Genomic DNA, 27,507 nt, shown 5'->3' with positions numbered 1-27,507 from the left:
GAAACGCGATGCAACCACCACCAAGACGACGAGACCGGGATTCTTGAGACCACATTGCAGCTGGCTGCTTCATCAATTCTCCTGAGGTGTCTTTATCACCATGAGTGCTTCGTTCAATTCATGACTTCACTTTTTCTCATTCATTTATGACCTTTGAGATCTGACATCCCACATCATGCCCCCCAAAGCAACAAAAAGGGGCAAAGCCTCCAAGGCCACCACCACCACCCCCGAAGAATCAGAACCAAAAACAACAGCAACATCCGCCCCTGACCTCCTCACCAAATCCAAAGAAGCCTACGAGCAGGAACTCAAAGACCTCGCCAAAAAGGCCCGCTCCCAAAAGGGCTACTGGGCCGGTCAGTTCGCCATCTACACCCACACCTTCATCCTGCTCGCCCTCATCGCCATCGCCTCCAACGTCTCCCAGCTCGTTCTCTCACCCGTCTACGGTTCCATCCCCGCGGCGATATGGCATTCCAAGCTGGTCATGGCCGGCTGCTTCACCGGCTGGGCCTCCAACATCTTCTTGGATCGCGCTTTACCCATTGAGCCTGTCGAGCTTCTCCCTCTGATCGCCATGTACATCCCACCTGTTCAATACCTCCTTTTCAAGGCCAGTGGGTACATGGGCGCTTACTATGGCCCGTTGGTCACAGAGCTGTTGACGCTGTTCCCTCTGATCACCATCTCCTCGGCCTGCGTCGCGACGAATCTGGAGTATGCCGACTTTGGACCGCTGCCCAAGGCCATTGCTGAGGCGGTGCCTGGTCTGGGCTCGTTCGGCTTCTTCAAAGCGGCAGAGAAGTTGAGCGGGGACTTCATTGTGCAGAACATCGGCAAGAACTTTTACATGACCAGGATCGGACTGGAGGGCTTGTTGGCTGCTTCCTACACGACCATTGCGCCGTCCAAGTTCTTGTTGTTGGGGGTGCCTGCGTTGTTGCACACTACGCTTTTGAACCCGCATCTGGCCTCGCCTATGGCGCTTTCTAGGTTGAACAGCGGGCTGGAGAAGGAGGGATGGCATGTGCTGGACCGCCGAGACTCAATCACGGGATATATTTCAGTAGTGGACAGTCTGAATGATGGGTTCCGGGTATTGAGGTGTGACCACAGTCTGCTTGGTGGCGAGTGGGTCAAGTTCAAGGACACTCCTCGGTTCAAGGGGAACCAGGTTGCTGAGCCTATCTATGGTGTCTTTGCCATGTTGGAGGCCGTGAGGTTGGTCGAAGTGCCTAATCCAGTTCCTGACAACGAAGCCAAGGCCCTCGTGATGTGAGTCCTTCCCCATCTTATCGTCTCAAGATAGCCACTAATATATTCCAGCGGCCTCGGCATCGGCACCACCCCCGCCGCTCTCGTCGCCCACGGCATCAACACCACCGTTGTCGAAATCGACCCTGTCGTCCACGAGTTCGCCTCCAAGTACTTCCAGCTTCCGTCCAACCACACCGCCGTCATCGAAGACGCCGTAAGCTACACCGACCGTCTCGTCAACGAAACTCAAGGTGTCGGTCAATATGACTACATCATCCACGACGTCTTCACCGGCGGCGCTGAGCCTGTCGCTCTCTTCACTTATGAATTCCTCCAAAACTTGCACTCCCTTCTCAAGCCAAACGGCGTCATCGCCATCGTACGTCACCCCTCTCCTCCTCTTTCTCTTTCTATAACCACAACTAACATCATAACCAGAACTACGCAGGCGACTTCTCCCACCCCCCACCCCTCCTCATCACCAACACCATCCGCTCCGTTTTCGGTTCTGGTTCATCCTGCCGCATCTTCCGCGAACACCCTCGCGACGAAGCCCAAGCCGCCGCCCACAACGGCCGCGACTTTACCAACATGGTCTTTTTCTGCACCAAGGCTTCTACTCCCACTCAGGGAATTTCTTTCAGGAACCCAACCCCCCGCGACATCCTCAACAGTCCCAGCCGCGAAGCCTTCCTACTCCCCAAGTTTGAGGTGACAGACGACGATCTCCTCAGAGCTGTCCATGGAAATGTACAAGAGGCGCAAAAGCTGGGTATCCTAAGGAAAAACGAAACGGCCGTGTTGGAAAAGTGGCAGACGGAAAGCGCACTGGGACACTGGGAGATTATGAGGGGGGTATTACCTGAGGTTGTGTGGGTTAATTGGTAGTTTTTTCGATCTAAATGGTTCGAGTGAGGGATGGGGCGTTGGGAAGAAAGAAACAAAAAAAGAAAGAATGGAAGGAAAGAAAGAAAGAAAGAAAGAAAGAAAGAAAAGAAAAGAACGAAAGAAGGAAAGAAGAGATCGGGATTCGAGTATATGTCAATAGGAGGAAGGAAAACGAATATGTGTCGTTATTTCTTGTACAAGAATCATGTCCTGGTTGTGTATTTATGGGGTTTTCTGTTGATATTTACTTGTCTTTTTTTTTTTTTTTTTTTTTGGAGACTTTACATTGAACGGTTGGATAGGTACTGTGTGAATTGGGCCTGTGGCGGTTCATTATTTGGTAGGTATTTTTCCCCGGTCGTTGCGGTTTTCTTCTTGGTTCTTAGATCCCTTCCTTCATAAGCGCTTCAGTTACTTTCAGTACCTGGACAAGACAAGCACATATCTATTAACGGCTGACGGCTAGGTCTGAATGATAGGACAAAAGGGGTATGTACGATAAGATAAGACAAGGAGACAGGGGTAATAAGACGACTGACCGCCCAGTGATTGTTTACTTCGTTCACTACGACGGTATTCTTTTCTTTTCAGGGGCACCTTCATCATCAACTTACCTAGTTCAATACACTGCTCCCGGAAATAAGGTTAACGATGCTTTTCGCTGCTCCCTCATCTCTACATGTTTATTTCCTACACATTGCACAGACATTCACGGGAAAAAAGAGAAGATATGGTGGTAATTTATTTGATATAGAGAAATGGAGTGGAGATTAATGAAGAAGTCTACCTAGACGGTATCTAGCCAAACTTTTGAAAAGATGAGCGACCCGCGCACAATCTTTTCTTCAGGCCTGATCCAAGCGAGCCGCATTCAAGCCCCGCGACGCCCAACCGATAGTCCTCCCTCACTTCTTTCCCTCCTTATCATTCTCAAGCGGCGTGTTCAACCCCAAGCGCTCCCGCGTCGTGTATTGCACAATGCCGCCATTGCGGTCCACCTCGGTGACGAGCTCCTTGCGGCTGGTGTCAACCAAGAGACGAATCAGGTCCGGCCGCATGTAGTGTCCAGCAAAGTCGGCCAGCGCCTTGGTCAAGTGGCACTCGTTGAGGTCGATCTGTACAATATTAATGTTAGTATCTCTTTTTGCCTCCAAAAAAAAAACAACCGAATGGAGTGAATGAAACGTACATCGACAAACAACAGTCCGTCAAAGTCCTTGTCTGGCTTGACGACAAGAGTGCCGTCCGGCCTGTAAATGCGCGCATGGCCGTTATACGTCGACGGGTCCGTCTCGGGTTCGACTCCCTCGGGCGTGTTCTTCTTGAGGCCCTCCACACTCAACCGCTGGAAGGGCGCCAGCGTCCAGGTACCCGTCTCAATGGCATAGGCAGGCGTCACGAGGTCGGACGCCGGGTCGGCCACGTTGGTCGCAGGGTCGGGGTACTTGAGCGTCTCCTTGCCGGGATAGATGGGCCACGCGGCGATGTGGATCTGTTCGCCCATCGAGACGTTGAGCGACTTGAGGAAGGGGTTCATGTTCTCCCAGCAATTAAGCTGACCGAGGCGACCGAGCTCGGTCGGGGTGACCGACATGAACGTGTCACCCGCGCCGTCGCCGTAGACGAGCTTCTCGACATGGGTGGGCTTGATCTTGCGGCGGTGGTTGATGACCTCGCCAGTGGGATCGATCAGAGCTTGCGCCAGGTAAAGGGTGGCGTGGTCAATTTCGGCGAAGCCGAGCGAGACATAACTGTGCAAGTGCTGTGTTAGCACTCAATCATCGAGGTTGGGGCTGGTGACCGGATAACACATACATCTGGTTGTCCCTAGCAGCCCTTCTGATACGACGGAACTCGTCCGAGTCAACGGCCATCGCGTTCTCGCGGTACTTCTTCAGCATAGGCAGCGACTGCTGGTAGGTGACCTTCCACATCCAGTATGGATAGCCGGGGATCCATACTTCGGGAAAGGCAACGAGCTTGCAGCCGGCCTGACCCGCTTCGTTGATGAAGTCGATCGTCTTGCGAACGCCTCCCTCGAGATCGAACCAGCAGGGCTCAGAAGTAACCTATTTTGGCGTCAGGATAGATAGTCGACTGAGGCATTCTTGCTTTGACATACCGCTGCGGCCTTGTACTTGGTAAGGACCATGTTGGGCGATTGATAGAGTTGTGTTGGCGAGATGGATGTTGGTGAGTGAGGACTTGAGGATGTGTGATCGATGATGATCGAATCTCTTGAGGAATCGCGCCCCTTTATATACCCGGATGGTATGTCTGTGTTGCCAGGCTCATCCATCATGACACAGTTTCAGTGGGTCGCGTTCGTAGAGTGAATTCCTACTCGTATTGCACAGACACACACCGAGGGGCCGGAGCTGATTCGGAATGTTCGAGTAGTTTGTCTGACGTTTTCTTCGCTTGTTATAGACCCGTCTAGACATAACCCCCGTACTCCGGATGTTCCCGAGCTGTGGATGAGGTGAGGCCCAAAAATGTTGAGAGTTGGGAATGGCATCGTTCGGATAGCAGCTGCACTTGGCACACCGGCAGAGTCACCAATTGGCCGACCGCTCAGATTCTTTCCTTCAACTGGTTGTGGCGAGTGTCCGACCACACCCGACATTTGAAACGCTCCCCGGCCTCCCCCCCGGCTCCGCACCGGCCCCACCCCGACAGCCTCCGAGTGCCCAGTCGGCACAATCTCCTTCTCACGAGCTCTGCAAACCCGCCTTTGGGTATCACCGTTGCATTGAGCCGGAGGCCTTGAAGGTCACTGTCCGTTGGGTACAGGTACCTACAGTCAGAGCATCGAGGTGCACAGACCTTCACAACTCGCCATGGCATCGATCCAAGCGCCAAGCAAGCACCTCTCCATTGACTCAGTAGTAGCAACCCATTGGCTCACCTTGAACATAGGACGAGAGCCGTCTGATCTTTTTCCCTTTGTGCAATGAAATGTCTTTCTCAAGTCCTTGCTATGTTGGTAGGATGACTGAGAGATGGAGCATGCCCGTCTTTCTAAGAAGCAGAAAGCTGCTCTGTTCCTCTCTACAAAAAGAGGCAAACCATTGAAAGAATAAAGATGATGTACTTTGAAGTGATCCTCCAATTCCTTGCCCCAAACAAAGGTCGGCCTGTTCTTCCCTGCAAAGGAACCCCATGTACAAGTAACCTCTGCTCGATCACTTCGATCTTGCCCTCGTCATATTCTCTGTTTGGGTAGCATTGCGACAACGAGCACGACCCACATGAAGAGTATATACCGGATGTCTTGTTGGGAATCTCCTTCTCAATATCTGGGTTCGCGACCGTCAGATTGTCGTGGACGTGTGTGGCAATATCCTTGTAAAGTCCGGTCCTGGTTTCTATCACAAACTCCTGATATTTTGCCATAGCAATATGTGGACAATGGCCGCCCGATAGTCTGAAGAAATCCAAACGTTGGTCCCAGAACGAAGGTAAGTGATAGTTGTTCGAAAAATTCTATGTGTCGAACCTGCAAGTTCCTGCATTCATCCAAGGGATCGGTGAAATTGAGGAGTAGTGGCCTTTTTCCGAACTTGCATCCAGATACAGTTTCACTCGGAAGGAAGCGATTCCGTCAGTCCAAACTCGCGCCACTTCCATCTTTGGTGGAGTCGGGTTTTCGGGTGGAAAAGGGGAAGAAAGCGCGGATATGTCGGCTCCTCTTTGTTGACATGTTCGCACATCAAAGAGCGTAGCATGCCGAGGAGTGTCTTTTCCAAGGAATCGCCCTGAGCGTGGTAGAAGTGGGTAACAATGGTACGGCCCTTGGAGTGCCAACTGGCAGTGTCGCCAAATACCTTTATGCCTCATCAGCGCCGATTTTGTGGTTCATGGATGGCCTTTGATCTGATAACTTCATTGTGTTTTGGCTGCTCGTATAGTAGAAAAGAGCCCAATAAGGAAGTGAGGCATTGACAGAACGGAATCATGAGGTGGATAATATTGTCCAACTGGTTGGCTAATCGAAAGTCCAAAGGTGTAGTGTCGCCAAACCTTTGGTACCTTACCCAGAAGACTGATTCCCAACCAAAGTCCATATCAAAGCTGCGCGACGTGCATGGCGGACATGCCAACGAAATGTGCACCTTAATCGCAGGTGTATCCTTCGATGCTCAATGAGCACTACCGGTTGATGCCCATAGTCGAGTTTGGCTTGGCTACCATCCACTTGCGCCATTGGTAGGTAGTATGACGATAACCTCCGAGGAAAAATGGATGCAGCCCAAGCTGCAAGTGAGATGTCACTCACCCAAATTGAAGTCAATGTTCCTTCGAAAAAGGTCTTAATCAAATTGGGCCAATAGGAAGACTCAACAGAAAGACTGCGTATCAGAGATGGAGGCATTGTCTGGTCTGTATGCCCTCCATATTTCCCATCATGGTGGGCGGAAGTATGTGAAACCACCAATTTGACAACGCGAATGGCACAATGCTCACGCTTGGAGCAAAGGGTGACAGAGCTGGGTTTTAGCCTAAGTACCTCTGTCAACCTTGGTCATTGCCTCTACCATCCCGAGTAAACGTTAGAATCGCAAGCACCTTCTCTGGTTCTTGGTTTATCTTTGCAAGTTGAGACAGTGTTGTTCGTCTCGGATAGGCGCATTCGATGTCAACATTTGCCCACATGAATCCCTCAAATGACACTTCTCAGTACCCGGTCGCTCACCGCTGCGGTCGGAATGCTAAGGACCCCACAACAATGGAAGTACCACTACCCGGCGACCATGCCGAATACCACGTGGGGCGTATAGGCCGGCATCTCGTCGTGAGGGCCGGGTGCCCCCGCATCGGGATCGACTGAAACCAGCCGCCGGCCCACCACGGCTCTCGGGCCGACATGCGCCGCTCATATTTCAACACCAAGCATGTCCCGGTAGTCGGCATATCTGGTAGGGCGCCCGGTTAGGTATGATCCGGATTTGGTCCGGATTTGCAGGAACCAATCGTCTTGGGCAACGTCGTCGTCGTTGGCGTCCCCCAATCTGGGGGTGTGACTTATTACGACCTTGGCGCGTGGCAGGGCAGCGAAGAAATGACTGTCGAGGGACATACGCTTCATCCGTTTGCTGCTCTTCTCACCACGGGGAACAATTTGCGAAGCGCGCATAGGCTGGTGGCAGGAAACAGGATTCCGCAGTACCTGCATGCGATGCGCATGGGCTTGAATAATCGAGCACAAATAAGGTTGAATCTCGAGTGAGGCACAACTTCATCTGTCCTGAGGTGAAAGCGGCCGGCGTAACAAGTGACTACCAAGGGTTGGTGAACCAGGGAGTGAAATTCGCGATTATGCGGACTTACTCAAGGAGAAGAAATGGCAGAAATATGCTGCGGCAACCGCGGCGGCATTCGCAGAGGAGCTTATCTTACCGCCCCTGTCAGGTGAAAGAAGAAAAAAGACACGGCGGCGGAGTCATGTGCTTTCGGTAACAGGAATGGCAACTCTCCGTGTAGAAATTGATGGGAATCGGATTGGTGAACTCCAAGACAGGATCGGGGGATTAAGAAAAACAACAATGCCGCCGGCAACAAATATGATATGGCATCCGGGCATGCCTTCCCGGAAGGGTCTACTAGGTCCAATCAGGGGAAGATGATGTCAGTCGGGTGTCGGGGGTTCAAGAGTGACTGTCGAATAAACATACCGCCGCCGAGTGGTGTCAAAAGTTCAGAAAAATGAAACATTGTCTCCGGATTCATCGGAAATCCACCCAAGAACACCATACTGTGAAGTCCATGCTCGTCATCAGAAACAGGCACCGGCTTTGGCTCATTGGTAAGCCGGCTGGTGAATACAGGTGTGTATGTTGAGTCGGAATCGAGAAGGGAGCGTCGTTCAGGAGTTCGAGGTTGATAGCCGGGTAGAGATAGCGTAGATTTCTTGTAACCTCCTATCAGGGCAGTCTAGACCGACTGACTGACTAACTGGGGGCTTTCCACGATAGGGCTATGGAGCTACAGACCGTGAGTTTACATTACTACGACAACTAGATCAACTTCAATTTGAGACCTACTGCGCGACGGATTTCTGTCTGGGTCCTGCAAACGTCTTTAGATGTCATTGACTGGGACGACCCCTCCGCCGATAAAAAGCTTGCCCGTTGCTTTCGCGCTGTAGGGTTTTGCGGCTAGCAGAAGTCTTGGTTGGTGAAGAAATGATGGATTTCGGAATTGACGGAATAGCTTTTTTTGTCGCGCGACAGGACTCGAGGCGGCGATGGTGATCTCGATGTGGTGTTGGCTGGGTGTAAATGACGGAGAAGATGATGGTGAAGACTGGGAAGGAGAGAGGTAAAATGAGTGGTGCTGGACGCGGGGCATGGCATGTTTCCAACCTACGCCGATGTCGGCAGTCGTTTGGTGATCATCGAATGATGTTGGTAGTGCCTTCCGTGACCTGTTTGACGCAAGGGAATTGACCCCTCCAAAGGAATTAACTTTTCATTGTTCCCGGCAATCTGCATACATTCCATGTTGCTTCTTTTGCTGAATGACCGGCCCCTTTTCCTACCATCAGGTAATATCAATCAAGAGGCCGCCTTCTTGACAATAACCTCCCCATTAACAATCCCCAACGTCGCATCCCCCCTCTCCATCCACTCCCGCCACCCCTTGACCATCTCCTCTATGTCTTCCTCCGTCGTCAACCCAACCTCAATCCCTCGCTGCCTCATCTGCCCCGTCCTCAACCTCTCAATCATCGCCTCCCCCCACGCCTTTCTGTCCCCCGGCTCACTATAACACCACGTCCCAAACCCAGCCTCGATATCCTTTCGGTCAACCCCAGCTTCCATGATCCACGACACCAACTTCCTCCCGCCCTTATCCTGCCCACCATTCGCCAACATGACATTGACCATTAACTCATGAAACTTGAGTAAGGACGGAAGTTCAGGCCAAAAACACCACATGTGCATATCCGACTCGCGCAAAGAGATCAGTCCCCCCGGTTTGCAAACCCTGAGCATCTCCTTGACGGCGGCAACGGGGTCGTCAAGATGACAGAGCACCTGGTGGGCATGGACAATGTCGAACTCGTTGTCGGGGAAGGATAATTCGTAAACGGATTCTTTCTGGAAGGAAATGTTTTGTGGGACTGAGAGGCCCTGTGAGATGGCGTGCTCCTTGGCTCGCTCGAGGACGTCGTCGGCGATGTCGGTTGCGAGGACGTGGCCAGAGGGAAGGAGGTGTTGGGCCAGAGAAGCCGAGATGGTGCCGGGCCCGCAGCCGATGTCGAGGAGTTTGAGGTTGGGGTTGGAGGAGAGGGCCTTTGGGAGATGCGGGAGGAGGTGGGGGGCGCTGTTGGCGGCGGTGCGCCATTCGTGGTGCTTGGTGTGGGAGGGCGCGTGCCCGATGGCGTAGGGGGTGTGTTGGGTGGTCATTTTGAGGATGTTAATTCTCCGTGTGTTGTATGTCGATGTCGCTGTGGAATCGTGCAGTGTCCTGACATCGGGGGTGTTGTTGATTTAAGTCCGTAAGTTCGGAGCCGAATCGGAAGGGTGATGTCACTAGCTGCTTCTAAAAATAGCAAAGACGGATGCCACCGGCTGGAATATCCCCGTAATGTCCTTTTTATATCCGCAACATGACCGTTCAGCATCGTCACCGCCTCCTCCAACCCCTTCAAGATGCCATAACTGGCAACCGAATTCCTCAACAATTGCCTGATACGAGTTTCTAACCTCCTCCCCTAACATATTGGGAGCCACGCATACGTTATCCAATATCGGTCTGATCGTCTCCACCGCCTTCCTTGAATACCCAACGAGCTCGTATAGTCAACCGCTTGGGCGATCGTCATTAAACATCCCATTGCCATCAACTACTGAGCAAACGGAATGGACTCGTTTGCATTTCTTCGCGCTGGATTTACGTGTCGCGAGTGGCGGCGTAGGTGAGGAGAGTGGTGTGGAAGGAGGTGGCACTTGGGGGGGTAGGGGTTGGAATTGAAGATTCGGGGCCAGCAAGGGTGGCGAGATCAAAGCCCGGGGGAGGTTGGATGGATTCCTTTGCAGATGGTGAGGTGAGATGAGGTCGACAATTTGGGTTCGGATTCGGTTTTCAGGCGCTTGCAAGGGCGCGGATCCGTGTGGGGGTTCGTTATGGTGCAGTGTTGTTGGTTGGTGGTTTGGTGGATTGATTGTTGTTGTTCGGAAAAACATTTGGGGAAAAAAAAGGGTTGAAGTTAAGTCAAATGCTGGACTTCTGGACTTGGGTGTGTCCTGTGGTGTACCCGCTTGGAAGCCAAAACTTTCCTCTTTTCAGATGAGAGAAAGCGTCGAGGGAACTTCCTGTGGAGCGGTTGAATGGAGGGTCTGAAAGGACTTGGGTAAGAACTACCTTAGGTGAAGGTTTGGGGTGTCTGTGAACGGTGTAAACGTTACTAGCAGCCCCAAGCAACTGCCTTGGATGCCTATCGTGGGATTACTTGTGAGAGAGCTGGCTGGCTTTCGTAACCAATTTCGGCCATGGGGAGGAGGTAGGTAGCTCTGGAGATGGTTTGACGAAGAAAAACTCGTCTTCATGGGCTTCAAAAAGTTTGCGATTGAGTGTGAGCCTGATTGTGATCTGGAAGCCGATTGACCACTGTGGATCAGTCTGGGAATTTCTATGGCGCTTCTTACTTGCATCCTCGAAGTGCCTCAACCTCGTTTGGCTTTGGCCTATTTGAGCAAGATGAGGTTGAGATTCCTGGATCATAGGTTATTTGTTCCGTCACATCGCAGCCAGGCTGAGCCACGTCACCCCTCACGCATGCCAAGACTTTTCGATAGACAGTGGTCATCCTCAACTTGGGCTGAGTGACCATAATCCAATCAAAGGACTTCCTCTACTACCTGCCTGACAGGATCGAGAACCGGCCATGGCTGTGGTTGGGTGGCAGGGCTAAAAGGTTGGGCTGAGTCTCGACAGGTAGGTCCACAACACGTGGAAGTCTCCGACCAGATACGTTCCTTCTTCATAAACATTTTCTCGTCATTTGGGGTTCTCCTTCATTTTAATTCATTATCTACCTGACAGTTGATGTGGAAGGAACAACGAATGCGCTTGCGCGAACGGCACAAGACCGAGTTTCTTCCATTTGCTGTCTGCAAACCCACTTCATCGGCCGCAGGGACATCGACGGTAACAGCTACTCCAATCCGGACAACTCACTTCCCAGTCCAAAAAACAGTCCGACGTCGCCAACAATGTTCACCTACAGCCCTTTGAGCCGCGAAAAGCGCGAGACTCGTGTCTTCCGATTTAGTCCTCCCCTCCAGTTAGGCTCCGACCGTATCAGTCTTGAACTTCGCCATGCCTCTCTTGACGATGACGCCCTCCAATATCGGGCGCTGTCATACGTATGGGGAGATACTAAGGAGAAAGAAGATATCGACGTCAACGGCGAACAGTTTTCTGTCGGCGCGAATCTTCATGCACTGCTGCAGATGCTTCAATACCACGACGTGCAATCCTGGCTCTGGGCCGACGCCATATATATCCACCAATCCGACGATAATAAAAAGAGTTGGCATGTCCAGAGCATGTATAACATCTTCAAGAACGCCGAGTTTATTTACTCTTGGCTGGGTCCCGGCTCTAAGGCAACTGATGTGGCTATGAACTTCTTTTCGGACTGGGGCCCTCGTGCGTTGAAGGTTGGTGTGATGGAGGAGCTGTGGCCTACGCATCTCCCTACGGAGGCACCTTTAGAGTCTAGTATCGACGTCCCAGAATTCATTTATCTTTCTAAAATTAGATATTACTTTCTCCCGGAGCCGGTATTTGAGAAGGTAAGTACGGTTGTGGATGCTTCGAGTACGAGTGATAAGTGGTATGATTTGGCGAGGTTTCTTTGCGATTTGCTTTGTGTTGAAGGGCTACGCGGGACCCGTGGGAAGTCCGTCTTGAGTGATCTAGAAATTGGTATTACTCACCTATTGATAAATGAGTACTGGTACCGGATATGGATATTCTAGGAGGTGGCCCTGGCCCGAGAAGTCCTTCTTATGTGCGGAGGAAAGTTCACACCGATTTTATACTTCGAACCGGTGTTAGAAGACCTCTGGAAATTTTGCGATGGAAACCCTTGGTTCTTTAAAGATATTCTACTGCGGCACAGCTTCTGTGAGCGGTTCCCTCCTTATCTTTACCCAAACAAGGCTATACTCGTTCGTCAATTAATCCGCCGCGGAACGAAAATAGGCTTGGGCACTATTCTTATGGCTTTCTCCAACGAAACCGAGCGTCCATGGTATCGCGCGACTGACCCACGCGATATCGTCTATGGCATACTCGGCCTTCTTTCCCACGATGACCGTCGTCCGTTTGGCTATGTTGATTATAAAAATATGACATGGGTTGATCTCTTTACTCAGGCCACGCGATCTTTGATTGAGGCGTCTCTCACATCATGCTACAAAGATCGATTGTACACTATCGGACATTGTCTGCCCCGTCCAAGAGGCCAACCAACCGAGTTACCCAGCTGGGTCCCCGACTGGCGGGATGTAGGTGTGAGAGGGCTTCCGCAAAGCTTACTAGCCGCATCTGGCGTAGTCCTCAACGCCAGCAATAGCCGGATATGGATGGGGTGCCCTTACCCTATCTTCTTTGGACCTGGGAATCCGTCGGCCATTCGATTGCCAGGGTATCGCGTTGACACGGTCACCGAAGTGATGGAGCATGACCACCAGGCTCATAATGTTCTTGAAAAGGATCGAGCAAGCGACTGGCTGGCACGCATTCGCGATTTTACCAAGTTGCCGGAGAGCTCCGATGTACAGAACATAGAGGGAGAAGACTACGTCTGGCGCTTGGTGATGCGTTGCCACAACGAAAGTTTTCTCAGAGGATTTCTAGGGGATGTCGGGTTCCCGAGCAATCCAGAGGCTGCTTGTTTTATCCGCAGGCTCATGCGCCAGGACTACCCGGATCCTCGGACACTTCCAGATTCTCTGGTTAGATGCATACAGGTATCCAGAGAGTTCATGGCATTAACTGATATCAGGACCTCGAAACACGTGAATGAGTCCCCGATAACCAAGTTCTCCAACCTGAATGATGATGCATCCCGTGATGCGACTATAATTGTCGACGGTCAAACGCAGACGAGAAGCAACTCAGTTGATTTAGAGTGTCTACCGGATAACAATAGCATCAGTGAAAGCGACTTAAAATCTTTCATGGACGCGAAGATAAGAGTGTTATTTTGCCGGTCGAGGTCAAGGAATTCCACGTTATTCAAGACGACCAAAGGAATGCTGGGCAGCAGGATTGGGGATGTTAGACCTGGAGACGTGGTGGTAATTCTGGAGAACGCCCATACACCCTCTCTCTTGCGTCCACGCTCGCAAGACGGGGATGGAAATACGGCCAATCGCGGGGGCATCGAAACTACCTTTACTTTTGGTGGAGAGGCATATGTGGAAGGTATCATGTATGGGATTTCATGGACACTAACCCAAAGAAGGAGGTATTTAATATCTATTGATATATGTTGGCATCTCTGGTTTTTGTTGCTTCTTTTTTTTTTTTGAGTATAATGCAGTCTTTGTAATACAATGATATCAGCACTATCAGGTACAAACTTCATGTTTTTGCTTTACGGTCCCAAAGTGCCGAACAACAGAATTGGGAGTAACGGAAGGACCAGGACAGAAAATGTCAGGTCAGATGAAGGATTCTCCAAAAACACAGATATCATCAGTAAGTCAATGAGGCAGCCGTCTTCATGTTATACCTTCCAGGTCATAGGCGCCATACCTCAATGTCCAAAAGCAGAGCCAAAATTTTCGGTAGTTACGATGAAGGGTATCACGTGCCTTCCGTCTCTCCAAGCACGTCCCTTGTCTATCGATCTCTATATACCTACACGAGCTGGGACGCTAAAAAGTGCGGTTAGTGTGTTAAGGATTTTCGCGGGCGGTCCCTACGTAAATTCCGTACGCACTAGCTAAATGTTATCGCACGGACTTTTCTGTCACATTTTCCTATCCAGAAAATTGTTGGTACTAACCTCTTAACTTTCAGTCTGTTAACGGGGGGCTTCCTGCAAATTGTTTGTAGTTAATTCTCAAACCTCATACTATAAACTTTGAACGTCGTAGGTAAAGGGGGGGTCCCAGGGGGCGCAGCCCCCTGGTAAAACAAAAAACTTTACTAAAATTCTAAAGTAATATATATTTCTGAGAAGTAACCGGCTCAGCCTTTTATTACCAAACGAATAGTTACTTCAAAGCCAGCTTAGAATCCAGCTCTGCACGGGCTCCAACCCAGAATCCAGCCTTACACCCACTGGGAAGGGCCGCGGCTTGCCGCCCCGAACACTAGTAACAGCCGACAGGACATCCTTCATGCCTGCCGCTGTCCGTTAAGCATCGATCGTACCTGCATTTCCATGACATAGCCTTCCCTCTTCGCATTTCACTTGGTTCCTTCTCCCGATTTCTTCGTCTCTTCCACTTCTTCGTTAAGTTTCCATTCAGCAACCAGTCGCTGTTGCCATACACACAACACCCATCTTTACCAATCTCAACTTCCGAGACAAACGTCATTCTACCATAAAGTAATGAAGAAGGCAAGAACACGCGGCAGAGAATTTGAAATGTGTAGTGGCTGTGCTCACCCACCCTTTCCCTAATTGGGTGGTAACTGCCCGGTTTCTGGAGTTATGGGGTGTACAGAGGGTGTGGGAGTGGGAGTGGGAGTGCCCATGTCGGTCAGTGCCTGCGTTGGATGTACGGATACCGTAGCGAGACTTGACAGACGAGGAGAAATGGAAGCGTGGAAAGTGAGGGGCGGGATTCCTTGACACAAGGGCGGCTTGTTAGGCAGAGGGAGCACTCTCACCGATCACGACGCAACCTTGCCAACTCCCACCTACCCGTCACCAATCCACTCGCCAACCGCCATCCTGTTTACGTTCCATCCCGCACGACGCCCAAATCATACCCCTCCTGAAACCTGGGAGCCAAATAAACCGTCATGTACGGCCCCGTCCGATCCGAATAGGAGAATGACACCCAAGTATGTGTCCCAGGGGCCTTCTTGAAATCCACATGCGGACTGTTTTTCTAGTTAGCAACCACTTTTCTCATCTCCATATCTCTCTCACCTTCCACATTCCATGCAGCTCAAATCTGAAGAAGACGGGGCAAGTAGTACTCACAAAGCCTCCCTAATCGCCTCCTCATAAGCCCCCTTTCCCAGCTCTCCCCATCCAAACCCCCTCCACACCTCTTCCAGTCCCTCAATTATCGCTTCCTCCGTCTCAAAAATCTGCATCAGCGGCACATACACCTTCACCTCCGGCTCCTCTTTCCCCGGACGCATCTCATAGCTGGTGAACCCCTTCCAGTAACTATTCTCCTTGCTCTCATACCGACAGGGCTTGCTCACTTCTTCTGTGGCGTCGTTTATCGGCGACCGGTCCCCGCGCAAGAGGTGATAAATACTCCTCAAGATCCCCACGCCGCGCAAGGTTTCAGGGGAGGTCAAGCGGCCACCGAGCGTCATTGCGTCGCGCATCACGCTAAAGGCGTTGCTAGGCACGAGGGTGTAAAGTTTCACTCGCGCGCCTTGGTCCGGAGATACAGCGTCGATGCCGATGCAGTTGGGCGTCATCACCGCCTTTCTAGAAGCGACATAGTCTTCGACTAGATTGATAGCGGGTTTCAATTCCTCTCCCCGAGTCCGGATTCCCCGCAGTGCAGAAAAGAGCACCTGATGAGGGGACAAACCCGTCACCATACTTTTCGGCCCTGCAAAAAAGTAGGGTTTCAACACCATCTTTTCCCCTACGCACCCAATGGCGATGGCTGCGTGCTCTGGCGGTAGTTGACTAGATCTATGGGCGATTTTCGATTGAAGGACCACCTGTTCCGACGGAGTCAGGTACATGTGCTCTTTAACCTCGTCGTACCACGTCAGATCAGCTTTTGTTACGCCCTTACCATGACACTCCCTGGCAAGTAAGGGGAATAACCGCTTATACTCCTCTTGATTCGTCGGGTCTTCTTTGGTGGTTCCAGTGGCAGGTATTGGGTCGAAACTAAACCTTAGCGTCCCTACCACCGAGGATGACGACGGAGACCCGGCGGGGGCAGAGCAAAAGTTCCAAGTTGCTCGGTAGGGAGAGCCTTCGTAGTTGAGAGGGGAACAGAGGCGGTAGGAAGAAGAGGGACGCGGGCCGAGGTTGGGGATGACGTTGTTGCGGAACCAAGAGATGTGGAGGGATTGTTGGGTGGGGGTGTAGGAGTGGGAGTGGCGAAGGATGGACGTGAGGGAGGGAGCGCAGGCGGTCCACCAGTAGTGGTGGTGGGGGTTGGTGTCGTCATATTGGGAAATCGGAGGATTGCTGGTGGATGAGTTATGACGGGTCTGGATCGTGATTCGGATTTTTCGTGGTGATCGGGTTGAGAGGTATGTTGGTCTTGTCAGGGGACTGATGCGGATGGCTGTGTGCGAGGAAAGTTGTCTCATCTTGAGAATTATCCCAAACTGTAGAAGGCAAAACTTGCAAGAGAAAAGAAATAGTTCATGGATGATATATTCGCAGATCCAAGGGGGATATGCAAACGTGAGGTAGATATCACCCCGAAAGTGACGAGTGTGAGATGAATGAGAAAAGGTTGAGTGGACGTTGAAATAAACACGTGGACCCGATTACAGTCCCGCTCCTGTGCATGGCCTGACCAGGGTATATCCCCACCTACTTGAACGAAGATCGGCCACCATCAAGCGTAGGCCTCAAGCCGTATGTCAACTCCCCGCTGCTGAAAAGGGAAAAACATCCATTATGCGACATCATTCATAAACCATCATTAACAACCTACCTACGTACCTCCCCTTTCTCCCTACTCCTCACCCTCCCCCTTCTTCACCTTCCCCCCCTCCTTCACAGCCTCATATGCCTCTCTCCTCCGTTCCTCATTCCCCTCCACCCTCCACTCCTCCAAATACCCCGGCACCTCCTTCACTTGATTATAACCCCCCGCCACCGGCTCCCCAAACTGCATCCAAGCAGGCACCACGCCCACCCACGTCTTTTGTCTTATTTCTTGGTTGCCCATATCCCCCCGCTCATCATGCGGTTCTCCACTTCTAATCTTTGCACTGCCCGCCTTGATTTTCACCTTCAATATACTCGTGCTCTGCATCTCGGCGTTATTGGGCGGCGTGCGCGTGTTTTGGTACCGAGACGGAACGACGCTGTTGGTTATGAGTTCCATTGCCCAGAGCTTTTCGGCCGGGTCGGTCACGGGGACGGCATACCCGAAGAGGATGGCGGAGCGGTAGTTGTACGAGTGCGAGTTGGGGGTGAGGGAGAGGACGTAGCCGTCTAGGAGGGTGGCGGTTATGGTTAGGGGGGTTCCTTCTTCTTTCCCAGAAGAGGAAGAGGAGCGGGAGAGAGACATGAGGCGGGAGGAGACGTAGCTGGATGGGATTAGTAGGGGGTTGAGGTGAGGGGGTGGAGGAAGGGGAAATAAAAGGGAGGAAGGGGACAAACCCGTGGAGATACAAGTCGAGAACGTCGCCTAGGTCGGCGGAAGGACGCGAAAAGGAACCCATTTGGCCGATCATGGGGAGGACGGCGGGGAAGGGGGAAGTGGAGTCTTGGAAGGCGACATTGACGAAGGGGGAGGAGTTGATGATGCCGTGGATGGTTTCGAGAGAGTAGCGGGCTGGAGTTGGGTATAGGGTTAGCATTGCGTTGTTGACATGGCGTAATGAGTGACGAATAGACAGGGAGGTCTACCTCTGTCGTTGAGTCGCTTGACCGTGCTGTACGGCTGTTTGGGGTATTCTAGTTCGCGAGAAGGCATTTTGGCGGAGGATGAGATGAGGAGTGTTGACGTGTCACGATGAGGGCATGCTATAGCGAAACAACTGTTTCTTTTTGTATCCGTCTTGAATCAATTGTTGAAAGGCTACTATGTATGACACATGCATCCGTGACTCACGGCACATGGCCTCTGTGAGTTCGACCATAAGAAGGAAGGTATAAGAACATCGAGAACCCAATATGGAAAGTGATGATAAGCGACGGAGCGGGGAGATGAGGAGTACCTAGTAAGTAGCGTCAGCAAACCGGGCACGCCCGCCATCTCGGATGCGGCCCGATGCTAGATCCGGCTTGAATCGGCTTCCGGGATATGGATGGATTGGATCGACACAAGACGACAATGGGTACCCCGAATACGCCCTTTAGATGACATTCATTGTATACTATCAACTTGATCCCAATGAATAGAAAACAGTCGTCAGACAATCATCTCATCCATTGGTAATGATAACACCCTCTTGGCGTATACCAACCATACATGTGCTTCCCAACCGGGAGACCGTCCTTATTAATGATATGGCTTCATTATGGACTTCCAACATCCATGCTGGAGGCCAAGACTAGGTCGAGGAAACCCGACGGATAACCCGACATTCAGGATGGAAGGACTAGCGTGTTTGGTGTTACGCCAGAATGGGCCGTTTCTTTGGACATGGCGAGCTATATCAGAGTCACTTATATCCAATTTACATAATATGGCGCGGTCGGGTGGTGAACGGAAAGGAAAAGGAATTGAAGAAGGAGCTGGAGAAGGGCGGAATTGAACAATGACCTACCTGGGACCAAGCCAGACGAAAGAGGGGCCCGGGCTCCCCCACAGGGCACAGAGGTTGACCCCACCATGTTACCCCACCAAGCAGAAAAGGCCTTGCGTTGATTGGCCAGTGCGCACTTCCCCTTGAAGTCGTCCAGTCCCTTTTGCAAAGTCACTTTAACTTTGTCTCGTCAACTTCCACTTCCACTTTGTCATCTCGTGTCCCGCCCTCGTTCAATGTTGTCGCGACTGGAGCTCAACGTCGTCCTATCGTCACCACACTCGAATAACGAGAACAAGTTGTCCGGGCGCTTCCATCACAACGCCCATCTCTCGGATCTTGCCGAGCTCAATGGATCCAAACCACGTCCCGGCCTCGGATCGCGACATTTTCTCCCCTGCGGCGGAAAATTGAAATTATGTCCCGACAGTAGCATCTCAGATGGATACAGACAATGTCCCGGAAATGCTGCCGAGATGGCGGCCGTGCTATACTCTGACGACCTAAGACCCGCAACCCGTTGGGAGTTCACGGTGCTCTTGCGGGCGAAATCTTGGACCACACCCCACAGTCATTGCTCCAACCTTACCGCCACTGCCAGCACCATCAAGGAAAAGCACGATCCATTATTTCCAAAAATGCTCGCGAGTCTTGTTTCCTTTCCAGATGAAAGAGAATTCAGTCCCGGCGGCTCAGATCCAGAACCCCTTCCTTGCAAGTGCCAGAGCGTAATGGAACGTCTTGGGTTTCGGCTGAAACGCCGCCAAGGGGTAATCCAGGAGGCGTTACCACCATTACCACAGCTCTGATATCATCAGCCTCGTCTCCCCCAGCCAATCACCCTCCAGGCCTTGTTCCAGCATAAAGATCATTACGCCACTCCTGGTACACTCCCCTGGGACGGCTCGTGTTTGAGCCTGTGCTCCCGTGAGTGATCCCCGACCGACGAACTCGTGATGCTGGGATCCCGGGGGTTGGGGCCGATACTAGACATACTACATCCGAGTCCATGTCGATAGCAGCCAGCCTGTCCTTGGCAGCCGCCCCAACACCGGTTCGTTGGTAGTCAGTCTGACACACAGACACACGTTCAAAGAAAACTGTTTTGCTCTCCTTTCTCTCTCTCCTTTTCCTCTCTTACCTTGAACTGGCGTTTGGCAACTCTGCACATTGCTTGAATCCCCCCAAGCATGTCATTGCCGCTATTCACAACTTAATCTTCACACACACAGACGCAAGGCACGTCGACATGATACATTCTTTTTGACTAATACTTTTCCATCAAGCGTGTTCTTCTTTTTTTGGTTGTGATACCCCCATTGACTGGGGTTCCCTTCTCTCCGCCCGTTGAATATTCCATCTTGCCAACTGACCATATCCACTCTTGTTCACCACCATGGCCGTCAAAGGTGCCACCGAGGCCCTCGTTGCGGCTTTCACTTTGTCAGTTCATCCATGGTCAGTAAACAATAACATCTCAAAGCTAATATGTCAACAGTGGTCTCGTGTTGTATGCCGCAACCGCGGCTCTCGCTCTCTACGCAAAGGGTCATGGCATCGCGATACTCCGGGACGGCCAGAGGCTGGTCCTCGTCGGTTTTCTATCCACTGCTGCCCTGTGGGCACTTAGCGATTTTATTTCTATTCTTCTCCAAGTCGACACCTCGTCGAGATCTTGCCAGGTCGGCATAATATTCGCTACCATCTTCGACCAACTTGCCCGCTTCTCCATCGAACAATATCTTCACTGGGCGCAAAACACGGGGGAGAAGGTATCCGCGGTGCAGATCGTCTCCCAACTCCTAATACTCAGTCGACTTGTTGTTGGAGTAGTGTTTGTTGGATTCACTCGACCCCAAACCGATTCTTTCTGCGTCGCTGCCTCTTCCGAACTTCCCATTTCGATCATCGTTATCTCCATGGACGCCGCCATTCTTCTTTGTCTCATCTCACGCGCCTTGACCCAGAACACTCAGCTCAATACCGAATCTCAGGATGCTAGGCGGAAGGCACTGTTTTGGGTCATGGCTGGCCTGGCTGTTTGGATCGCGACCAGCGTAACCTTGCATCTTGGTTTCCGTTATGTTGCCCTGGGGGTCAGAACTGCTCTGCCTGCCATTGGCCTGGCCATTTTAATCAGTAAGTGTCATTGTTCTGGAAATTGATCTCACTGGCTGACTGGGTACAGCCATTCTTACTCTCTGCTCTGGCAGCCTCGGGTCGGCTAGCATACTGCGATCCAAATCTCCTGAAGCGCTCTCTCCTCGCCGTGTCGAAATCAGCCGCGATATTTCCACGTCCAATACCTACTTTCCCAGCGGTAACTACCAAGATGTCAAGGACGCTGCCATTAGGTCCGAGACAGCATTCATCAACCCTAGGGAGGCACCATCGACGAAGAACCAACCTACTCAGGGACTCCCGACTATTTCACTGCCCATCACTGGAGTGGTTGGCATGGGCGGAGTTCCCATTGAAGGACAGCTGTTTCCGCCTATCCGAGCAAATACCGCCCCAACGATCGCAAGAACCAGGTCGGTTAAGGCTGCTGTTGGTCTCCATAAAAAGGGGGCTTCGGCAGGTGGGAGGTTGCAGATCAGTAATCCCGTTCTCCAGGACACCGGGAAAAGCCCGCTCGATAAGATTCCCACCGTGGATTTGCAGGAAGCCATGAGGGCAGAGCGGGAGCGAAGGGAGAAGTTGCTCAGGCAAACGAGCCAGGCCAAAAGGGAAATGAATACGCAGCCGCCGGTGATGGATCCCAGGGAGGACATGAAGAGAGCTGCGAGTGTGAAGAGAAAGGAGGTTGGGTCACCAGTTTCGTCCGGTTCTTCCCTTCGCCCAGAAAATATGGGAAAGACTTCTTCAACAGAACTGTCGCCAGGAATGAGTGGAATCAGACAACGATCGCCGCGCCAGTCGCCAGAACCATCAGAGGCCTCGAGACAGTCCACTTTCCCTTCTCGATCCGTGTCCCCTCCCAAGGAGGACTTCGAACAAGCACTACCGAATCTCGATATCCGTCCTTCGAGACAATTGCCTCCCTCGCCTCCCACGCCGCCACAGGAAAGGCCCTTGACCATGCTTCAAAGGCGACCCACTACTGGCTTGCCATCAAACCCCAAAGCTCGAGCATTGAAGCTCGAACAGGATGCACCCGGCGCAGAACGTCAGCAGACTGTTCTTTTCCTCAACAATATCATCTTCGACGAGCCCGCCTTTGCACATGACATTCTGCTGGGTTCTGATGATATGACCGTCAACAAACCTCGATCTCCCGGGACCCCTGAATCGGTCGTACACCGTCCTCGGCCCATTCCGAGAAAGGTGGCTGATCCTAATCCTTTTGCCATTCCGGGTGCCGGGCATAGGAGGAGCAAATCTAGCGGCTCGTTAGTGAAGAAGTCCATGTATATGTCCGAAGATGTGCCGCTGCCCCTCGCACCTCTGAAGAGTGCAGGTGCAGGAACTCGCCCGCAGCCGAATCGGACGAGGAGCATGACGGTCACCGAGAAAATTGAGCGCATGTACCCTGGTGAGATGCCAAGTAAAATGCCACCAGTTCCCGAGGTTCCTGCTGTTGCCAGTTCCTACCTTCAATCTCCCTCTTCAGTGGATTCCGACGAGGTGCGACAACCCAGCCAATCAACGAAAAGTTCCACGACCAAGACCGTGAGTAGCACTACCATCGTCGAGGAACCGACAAAGGCTACCGAAAGCAAGTACGAGACAGATACGGCGGCGAAGCGGGCATCATCCCCAGTTATTCCTGTTAATTCACCACGAGAGTTGATGAATGATGAGGATTTGGAGTCACCAGATGAGGCCGATACACCCTGGAGCTCCGTCCGCTATACTCAAGTCAGTGTTGGCCTTGCTGTAGCTCAACCTATGCCTCGGCCGGTGGTAAATCCCGTGCGTGAGGAGAGCGAAACCAGGATTCAACCTGAGGAAGAACAGAAGCGCCCAGAAATCAATACTGCGGTCGAGAACAAACCTGCACCCAAGCACAGCTCTCCAGTGCAAGCTTGGCGGGTCGGTGACAAGTGCCCCGTGTTCTCTGACAGAAAGTCAAGAATCAGGATGCCACCTCCTTCGCCTCTGCCGTTGAACGGTCCACGCAGGAACAAGGTTATGGTTCAGGCCGAGCCTTCGCCCCTTGAGTCTCCAGAACATGCATTCCGCCAAATTCAGGAACAGCTCAAGAAGTTCGAAGAGCCCGTGACCGAGGCTTATTCAAAGGACCACACTGAGCGCCTCGCCTTACTTGAGGATTTGGAGAAGGAGATGGGTATCCACGAGAATCACTGGCAGGAATTGAAACATGATATGGGTCGTGATTCGTTGAGCAGCATGCAGACCAACTCTCCAGGTAACAGGAACTCAAGAACCGATTCAACTATTGGAAGCATCGTAATCGGCCGCGGCTCGGCTGTTGGAGTCATGGCTGCTGAGCGCAGAGCTTCTCGTCAGACCATGTTGCGTAACAGTGGCAGCTACAATCCCAACAGGCTCTCGAGGGATGCTGTCAAGTCACACATGAGCATCTGGCAGAAGCGGATGACGGAGGCGCACATTGACTACATAGAGACGGCCGCAGAGAGACTTCGTCAACCAAGCGACAACTTCTTGCCTTTGCCGATGCCTAATGTCCAGCTTGGTAGCCCCACTCCTCCTGATTCTGATGCCTCTGATGAGGAAGTTTCGGTTCTGTCAGCGCAACTGGATGCTGTATCGAATTGGCTGTCCAAGAAGGCTGTGAAAACTGCGTCTCTGTGGGCTCCTGGATCGAGACAGTCTACTGTCGCTGCAAACCTTTTATGGACGCCCGTGCCTAAGGCTTCACCTACGTCCACGGTCGCGTCTCTGGAGATTGAGACCTTTGTCCGGCCCGCAGCTCGTAAGGACCTGCCACCCCTTGAAATTACCAGCACGCAGTTGTGGTCCAAGCCAGCGGTGAATGTGAACAAGGTCCCTTCACTCTGGACGCCCCCTGCACCTACGGAGGTTTCAGAGACAACTGCACTGTGGGTGCACATTCCCAAGGTTGCCGAACAGTGTATGACGCCCCTACCAGAGGCCGATACATTTGTCCGCCCTGCGACGCGGAAGGTTCTGGCTCCCCTTGAGATCACGAGCACTCAGCTGTGGGCGAAGGCTGAACCTGAAGAGAGGCCTTCACTCTGGACCCCGCCACCCAAGGCTTCTACCAACAAGACGAACCTTTTGTGGTCGCCCCCTCTCAAGGTTCTCGAGGCCCCTTCACTGGCACTTGATCTGCCCTATATATTTACCCGCCCTGCGGCTCGAAAAGATCTTTCTCCGCTCCAAATCTCTTCCAAGCACCTCTGGCGAAAACCATACACCAGCACCAAGGACACCACCGGACTTTGGCGACCTTCCTGGGCTTCTGTCGCCCCTCCTGCTGACTTCAAGCGTCTCTCTTTGCAAGAAACTCCCCAACCCCGACCTCAAAAGGCTCCGCGACCCGTAACTCAACGACCTCCTCGTCGCAACAAGCGTGTCAGCGCTCTTCCCGACATCCTCGAAAATCCCGAGCCTCTCCCTGACAAGCGCGGCACCCTTGGTATCTTCCAGTTCCCCTGGGGCGAAAGGTCCGACACTGCGACCATCCCTCTACCGCGTCCATTCGGTCGCTCCATGCCCGGCACCATGAGCTCCGGCATCCCTCCCTTTAGGGCGTCGTACACTCCCGACTACTCGACCTCTTTCTTCAACGAATATGATGAGGAAGACCCCGAGTCCGACTACGAGCGTCAGGAAAGCGACGATGAAGAAGATGACGACTTTGACGAGACGACTCTCTGGGAAATCGCCAGCCTCCTCAACTCGGACGCTGTCCCCTCGAGGAACAGCCTCTTCCTTTCTGCCACTCCTGTTTACAACGTCGATGAGTACTACGGCAGCGGCAGCAGCAGCAGCCATCTAGAGCCATCCGCCTCTACGTCGGCTACCGACATTGACGATGATGATGATGATGCTTCCAGCGAGCACTCAATCCTGATCGGCCTCGCCGAGGATTCCCAGGATGACAAAGAACATGTTGCTGAGCAATATGACGACCAAGGATTTTTGGTGCACGACATTGCTCTCCGTTCCACTCCTTCAATCCTGGGGCAGGGATCCCAGGACGTCGTGGCTACTCGCGCCGCACTGATCGATGACTTCGATGCTGCCTACTTCCCTCCTTCAATGGCTACCAGTGCCGCATTGATCGATGACTCGGCGCCCGCACCGGCTCCGCCCCGAGTGGAGACTAGCGAGAACCAAGCCGTGGAGCCGCGCCTGCAAATCTCGACCGGCCTATGGAGCCGCCCTGAATCATCCGAAAATAAGACTTTGTCTTCACCTCACTCGGTAGCAACAACAGGTCTCTTTGTCCCGGGCCGTAAGTCGACATCCGACACCCGCACCACCGAGCAGGAGCCGGCTGCCATCAACATGCATCGCACACCCCGGACTTCGGCTGCCGAATCATGGAGGCCGTTGGATAGGCTCATGTCCGACAGCCTCTGGACGCCCGAAACTGCAGCCGCTAAGGGCGTTAGCAGGCAGGTGTACCAACATTGGATCACTCTGAGCTTGGCCGCTAAGGCTCAGCTCGATAAGGCTGAGACCGCTCCTTCAGCCGCTCGTCTGCCTCGCCTTCAGGCTACCCCCGAAGAATGGGAGGCCGCTCTCAAGGAGGCTCTCATCGCCAGTAGTTACCCCATCAATGTCAAGTGCCGCACTGAGACCGGCCGCATCACCGCCACCCCTGCCGACTGGGCAGCTGCCCTTGAGGAGGCCATCCAGGCTTCCATTATCAAGTCTGTCGCCCCTGTCTTCAACTCGGCCGTCCGTCACCCCGTCTTTGCTGGCTCTTCCCTCATCACCACCTCTGAGTGGTTCCACCCCGCCGCCATTGGCTACACCTACGACGTCGCCCGTGTCCACCCCGCCTTCTTTGGCTCTCTCGCCATCACCTGCCCCGAAGAGTCCGTCCACCCGGCCATGTCCGCCTACGCTCACAAGAAGCTTCGCCGTCATCAGCGCTCGGGCTCGTCTGCTTCCAGGTCTCACTCCCGCAAGAACAGCCGCAGCCACTCCAGCAGCAGCGGCAAGAAGCGCAGGGAGTCCATCCTTGCTCAGATCCATGCCATCGAGGCGGAGATGGGTTTGAGTCCTGAGAAATCAGCCGTCGTGCCTGACGTTCCAGAGGTCCCGTCACTCGACGAAATCGAAGCCTCTCGCAAGGCCAAGATACAAGCCCAGATCGAGGCTCTCGAGCAAGAGAAGTTGTTCGCTGCCCAAACCGCCCAGGAGAACCTCGCGACTAGGCGCCGCGGTAGCTCCAGCGTGTCTCATGCCACCACAGCCAGCGGCACCACCGCCAACTCGGAAGACGACGGTCCCGCTTCCATGGACTCCTTCCGTCCCTCCACGGCCACTAGCGTTGACTTGGAGCATGATCAGGAGGAAGAAAAGAAGCCTGCCATGCAAAACTTCCTCTGGACTGCCCCCTCTCCCCTTCCCCAACCTACCCCCAGCCCCATCCCGGCCCTCTGGACTCCCCTCCCCTCCCCTGCTTCCTCCTTCTCGTCGTACGAGGAAGCCTTGCCCAGCCCTAAGCTCCTTTGGCAACCCAAGCCCGGCAAACCCGAAATCATCGCTAAGACCGATGAGGATCGCGAGGCGCATGAGCGCAGGGCTATGGGACGCAAGGGTCTTTTGACCCAGCAGAGGAAGGCGGAGGTTTTGGAGCAGATTTCTGGTGTCACAGGACTTTGGGAGAAGTCCGAGGTGGTGGTCAAGGTTAAGAGGGACTGGTCGGCCCCGTACGTGAGTGCTGAGCTGTCATCACCTTAGTGCTGTGATGGCTGTGATGGCTGCGTGATGATTGGGGAGTGATTGACTGGCTTGGCTTGGTTTGTTGATTTGGTTTTGACACCGGATTTCGGTTGTGGGATTTAATGGGAAAAAGGACAGGAGGAAAGCGAAACATGGCAGGGAATGAAAGGAAAGGAAAGGAAATGGAAGGGGAAAGCGAGGGAATATGGTAAAACAACAGGAAGGGTGTTTCAAGGAAGGGAGTATGGACTGGAATTTGAGTAAGGGAATGTTTGAGGTCGGCTTGCGTCTTCAAAGACCAATGACCAGGGATAGAAGAAATGAAAAGGAGGAAATACCTCTGGGTTCGGGTTCCAGTTCAGTTGATGTATCATACCCAGGTTAAGCTACCTACCCTACGGCTTTGATGAGAAGCGTAGTAGTTGAAAGATGACATTGCAGATTCCACTGGTCTTGATTCCGTGACATGTTCTATCATGTGTGATCAAGGATTGAACGGACAAACCGTCAAGAGACAACAGATCACTTCAGTTCCATTAGAAAACGAAAATCCTGGAAAATGGCGAACGCAGAGGCAGACAGTCATCCCTCTTTTATATTTAGTCTTCGACCGCTTGTGGTGATCGTTGGACATAGCTTTTCAGCCGCTGCCGTGAAGCCGATGATGCTGAAATCCACACTTGATGCTTTTGGGGTTCCGTAAGTAGTTACGTAATTTAGCCTAAATTAGGTAACCGCGACCTATTGGCGGGTACTTAGTGATGCGCTTGTGTTCTGCTTTGCACAGAAACGGTTGAGCGCAACAACAACAACCCTTCCCATTACACCCCTTTGAAAAAGAAAAGCAAGAGAAAAAAAGAGAACGGGGATAACGGAAAAGAAGGAAGGAAAAAT

The 27,507-nt window shown here is 52.5% G+C and overlaps 7 protein-coding genes across 7 annotated transcripts; 3 read left to right on the top strand and 4 right to left on the bottom strand.

Moving 5' to 3' along the window:
* Nucleotides 1-292: 292 nt before the first annotated feature.
* NEUTE1DRAFT_68327 (uncharacterized protein) lies at nucleotides 293-2,222 on the top strand (the record flags this gene model as incomplete). The annotated part of the gene is made up of 3 exons (XM_009855708.1): nucleotides 293-1,278; nucleotides 1,330-1,639; nucleotides 1,699-2,222. 3 exons carry the CDS (start codon nucleotides 491-493, stop codon nucleotides 2,146-2,148), a joined length of 1,548 nt encoding a protein of 515 aa, XP_009854010.1.
* An 831-nt stretch (nucleotides 2,223-3,053) lies between these two features.
* On the bottom strand, nucleotides 3,054-4,323 carry NEUTE1DRAFT_87009 (cyanide hydratase; the record flags this gene model as incomplete). The annotated part of the gene is made up of 4 exons (XM_009855707.1): nucleotides 3,054-3,263; nucleotides 3,338-3,899; nucleotides 3,964-4,217; nucleotides 4,271-4,323. The coding sequence occupies 4 exons, from the start codon at nucleotides 4,298-4,300 to the stop codon at nucleotides 3,054-3,056; spliced, it is 1,056 nt and encodes a 351-aa protein (XP_009854009.1).
* Nucleotides 4,324-6,889: 2,566 nt separating this feature from the next.
* NEUTE1DRAFT_103501 (uncharacterized protein) lies at nucleotides 6,890-7,902 on the bottom strand (the record flags this gene model as incomplete). The annotated part of the gene is made up of 3 exons (XM_009855706.1): nucleotides 6,890-7,023; nucleotides 7,480-7,538; nucleotides 7,898-7,902. 3 exons carry the CDS (start codon nucleotides 7,900-7,902, stop codon nucleotides 6,890-6,892), a joined length of 198 nt encoding a protein of 65 aa, XP_009854008.1.
* Nucleotides 7,903-8,602: 700 nt separating this feature from the next.
* NEUTE1DRAFT_124374 (uncharacterized protein) lies at nucleotides 8,603-9,560 on the bottom strand (the record flags this gene model as incomplete). Its single annotated transcript, XM_009855705.1, has 1 exon — nucleotides 8,603-9,560. One exon carries the CDS (start codon nucleotides 9,558-9,560, stop codon nucleotides 8,706-8,708), a length of 855 nt encoding a protein of 284 aa, XP_009854007.1.
* A 1,027-nt stretch (nucleotides 9,561-10,587) lies between these two features.
* NEUTE1DRAFT_103499 (uncharacterized protein) lies at nucleotides 10,588-13,804 on the top strand (the record flags this gene model as incomplete). The annotated part of the gene is made up of 5 exons (XM_009855704.1): nucleotides 10,588-10,657; nucleotides 11,245-12,065; nucleotides 12,141-12,671; nucleotides 12,846-13,600; nucleotides 13,735-13,804. 5 exons carry the CDS (start codon nucleotides 10,588-10,590, stop codon nucleotides 13,802-13,804), a joined length of 2,247 nt encoding a protein of 748 aa, XP_009854006.1.
* A 1,276-nt stretch (nucleotides 13,805-15,080) lies between these two features.
* On the bottom strand, nucleotides 15,081-17,997 carry NEUTE1DRAFT_124373 (uncharacterized protein; the record flags this gene model as incomplete). Its single annotated transcript, XM_009855703.1, has 6 exons — nucleotides 15,081-15,228; nucleotides 15,332-15,502; nucleotides 15,899-16,662; nucleotides 17,046-17,598; nucleotides 17,672-17,846; nucleotides 17,921-17,997. The coding sequence occupies 6 exons, from the start codon at nucleotides 17,985-17,987 to the stop codon at nucleotides 15,081-15,083; spliced, it is 1,878 nt and encodes a 625-aa protein (XP_009854005.1).
* Nucleotides 17,998-20,158: 2,161 nt separating this feature from the next.
* On the top strand, nucleotides 20,159-26,668 carry NEUTE1DRAFT_124372 (uncharacterized protein; the record flags this gene model as incomplete). The annotated part of the gene is made up of 3 exons (XM_009855702.1): nucleotides 20,159-20,220; nucleotides 20,576-20,901; nucleotides 20,951-26,668. 3 exons carry the CDS (start codon nucleotides 20,159-20,161, stop codon nucleotides 26,629-26,631), a joined length of 6,069 nt encoding a protein of 2,022 aa, XP_009854004.1.
* Between the last annotated feature and the right edge of the window lie 839 nt (nucleotides 26,669-27,507).

Source organism: Neurospora tetrasperma (genome assembly GCF_000213175.1).
Source record: "Neurospora tetrasperma FGSC 2508 unplaced genomic scaffold NEUTE1scaffold_6, whole genome shotgun sequence".
Classification (NCBI taxonomy): Eukaryota; Fungi; Ascomycota; class Sordariomycetes; order Sordariales; family Sordariaceae; genus Neurospora; species Neurospora tetrasperma.
The sequence above is the reverse complement of the archived record's forward strand: the minus strand, read 5'-3'. Positions and strand labels throughout refer to the sequence as shown.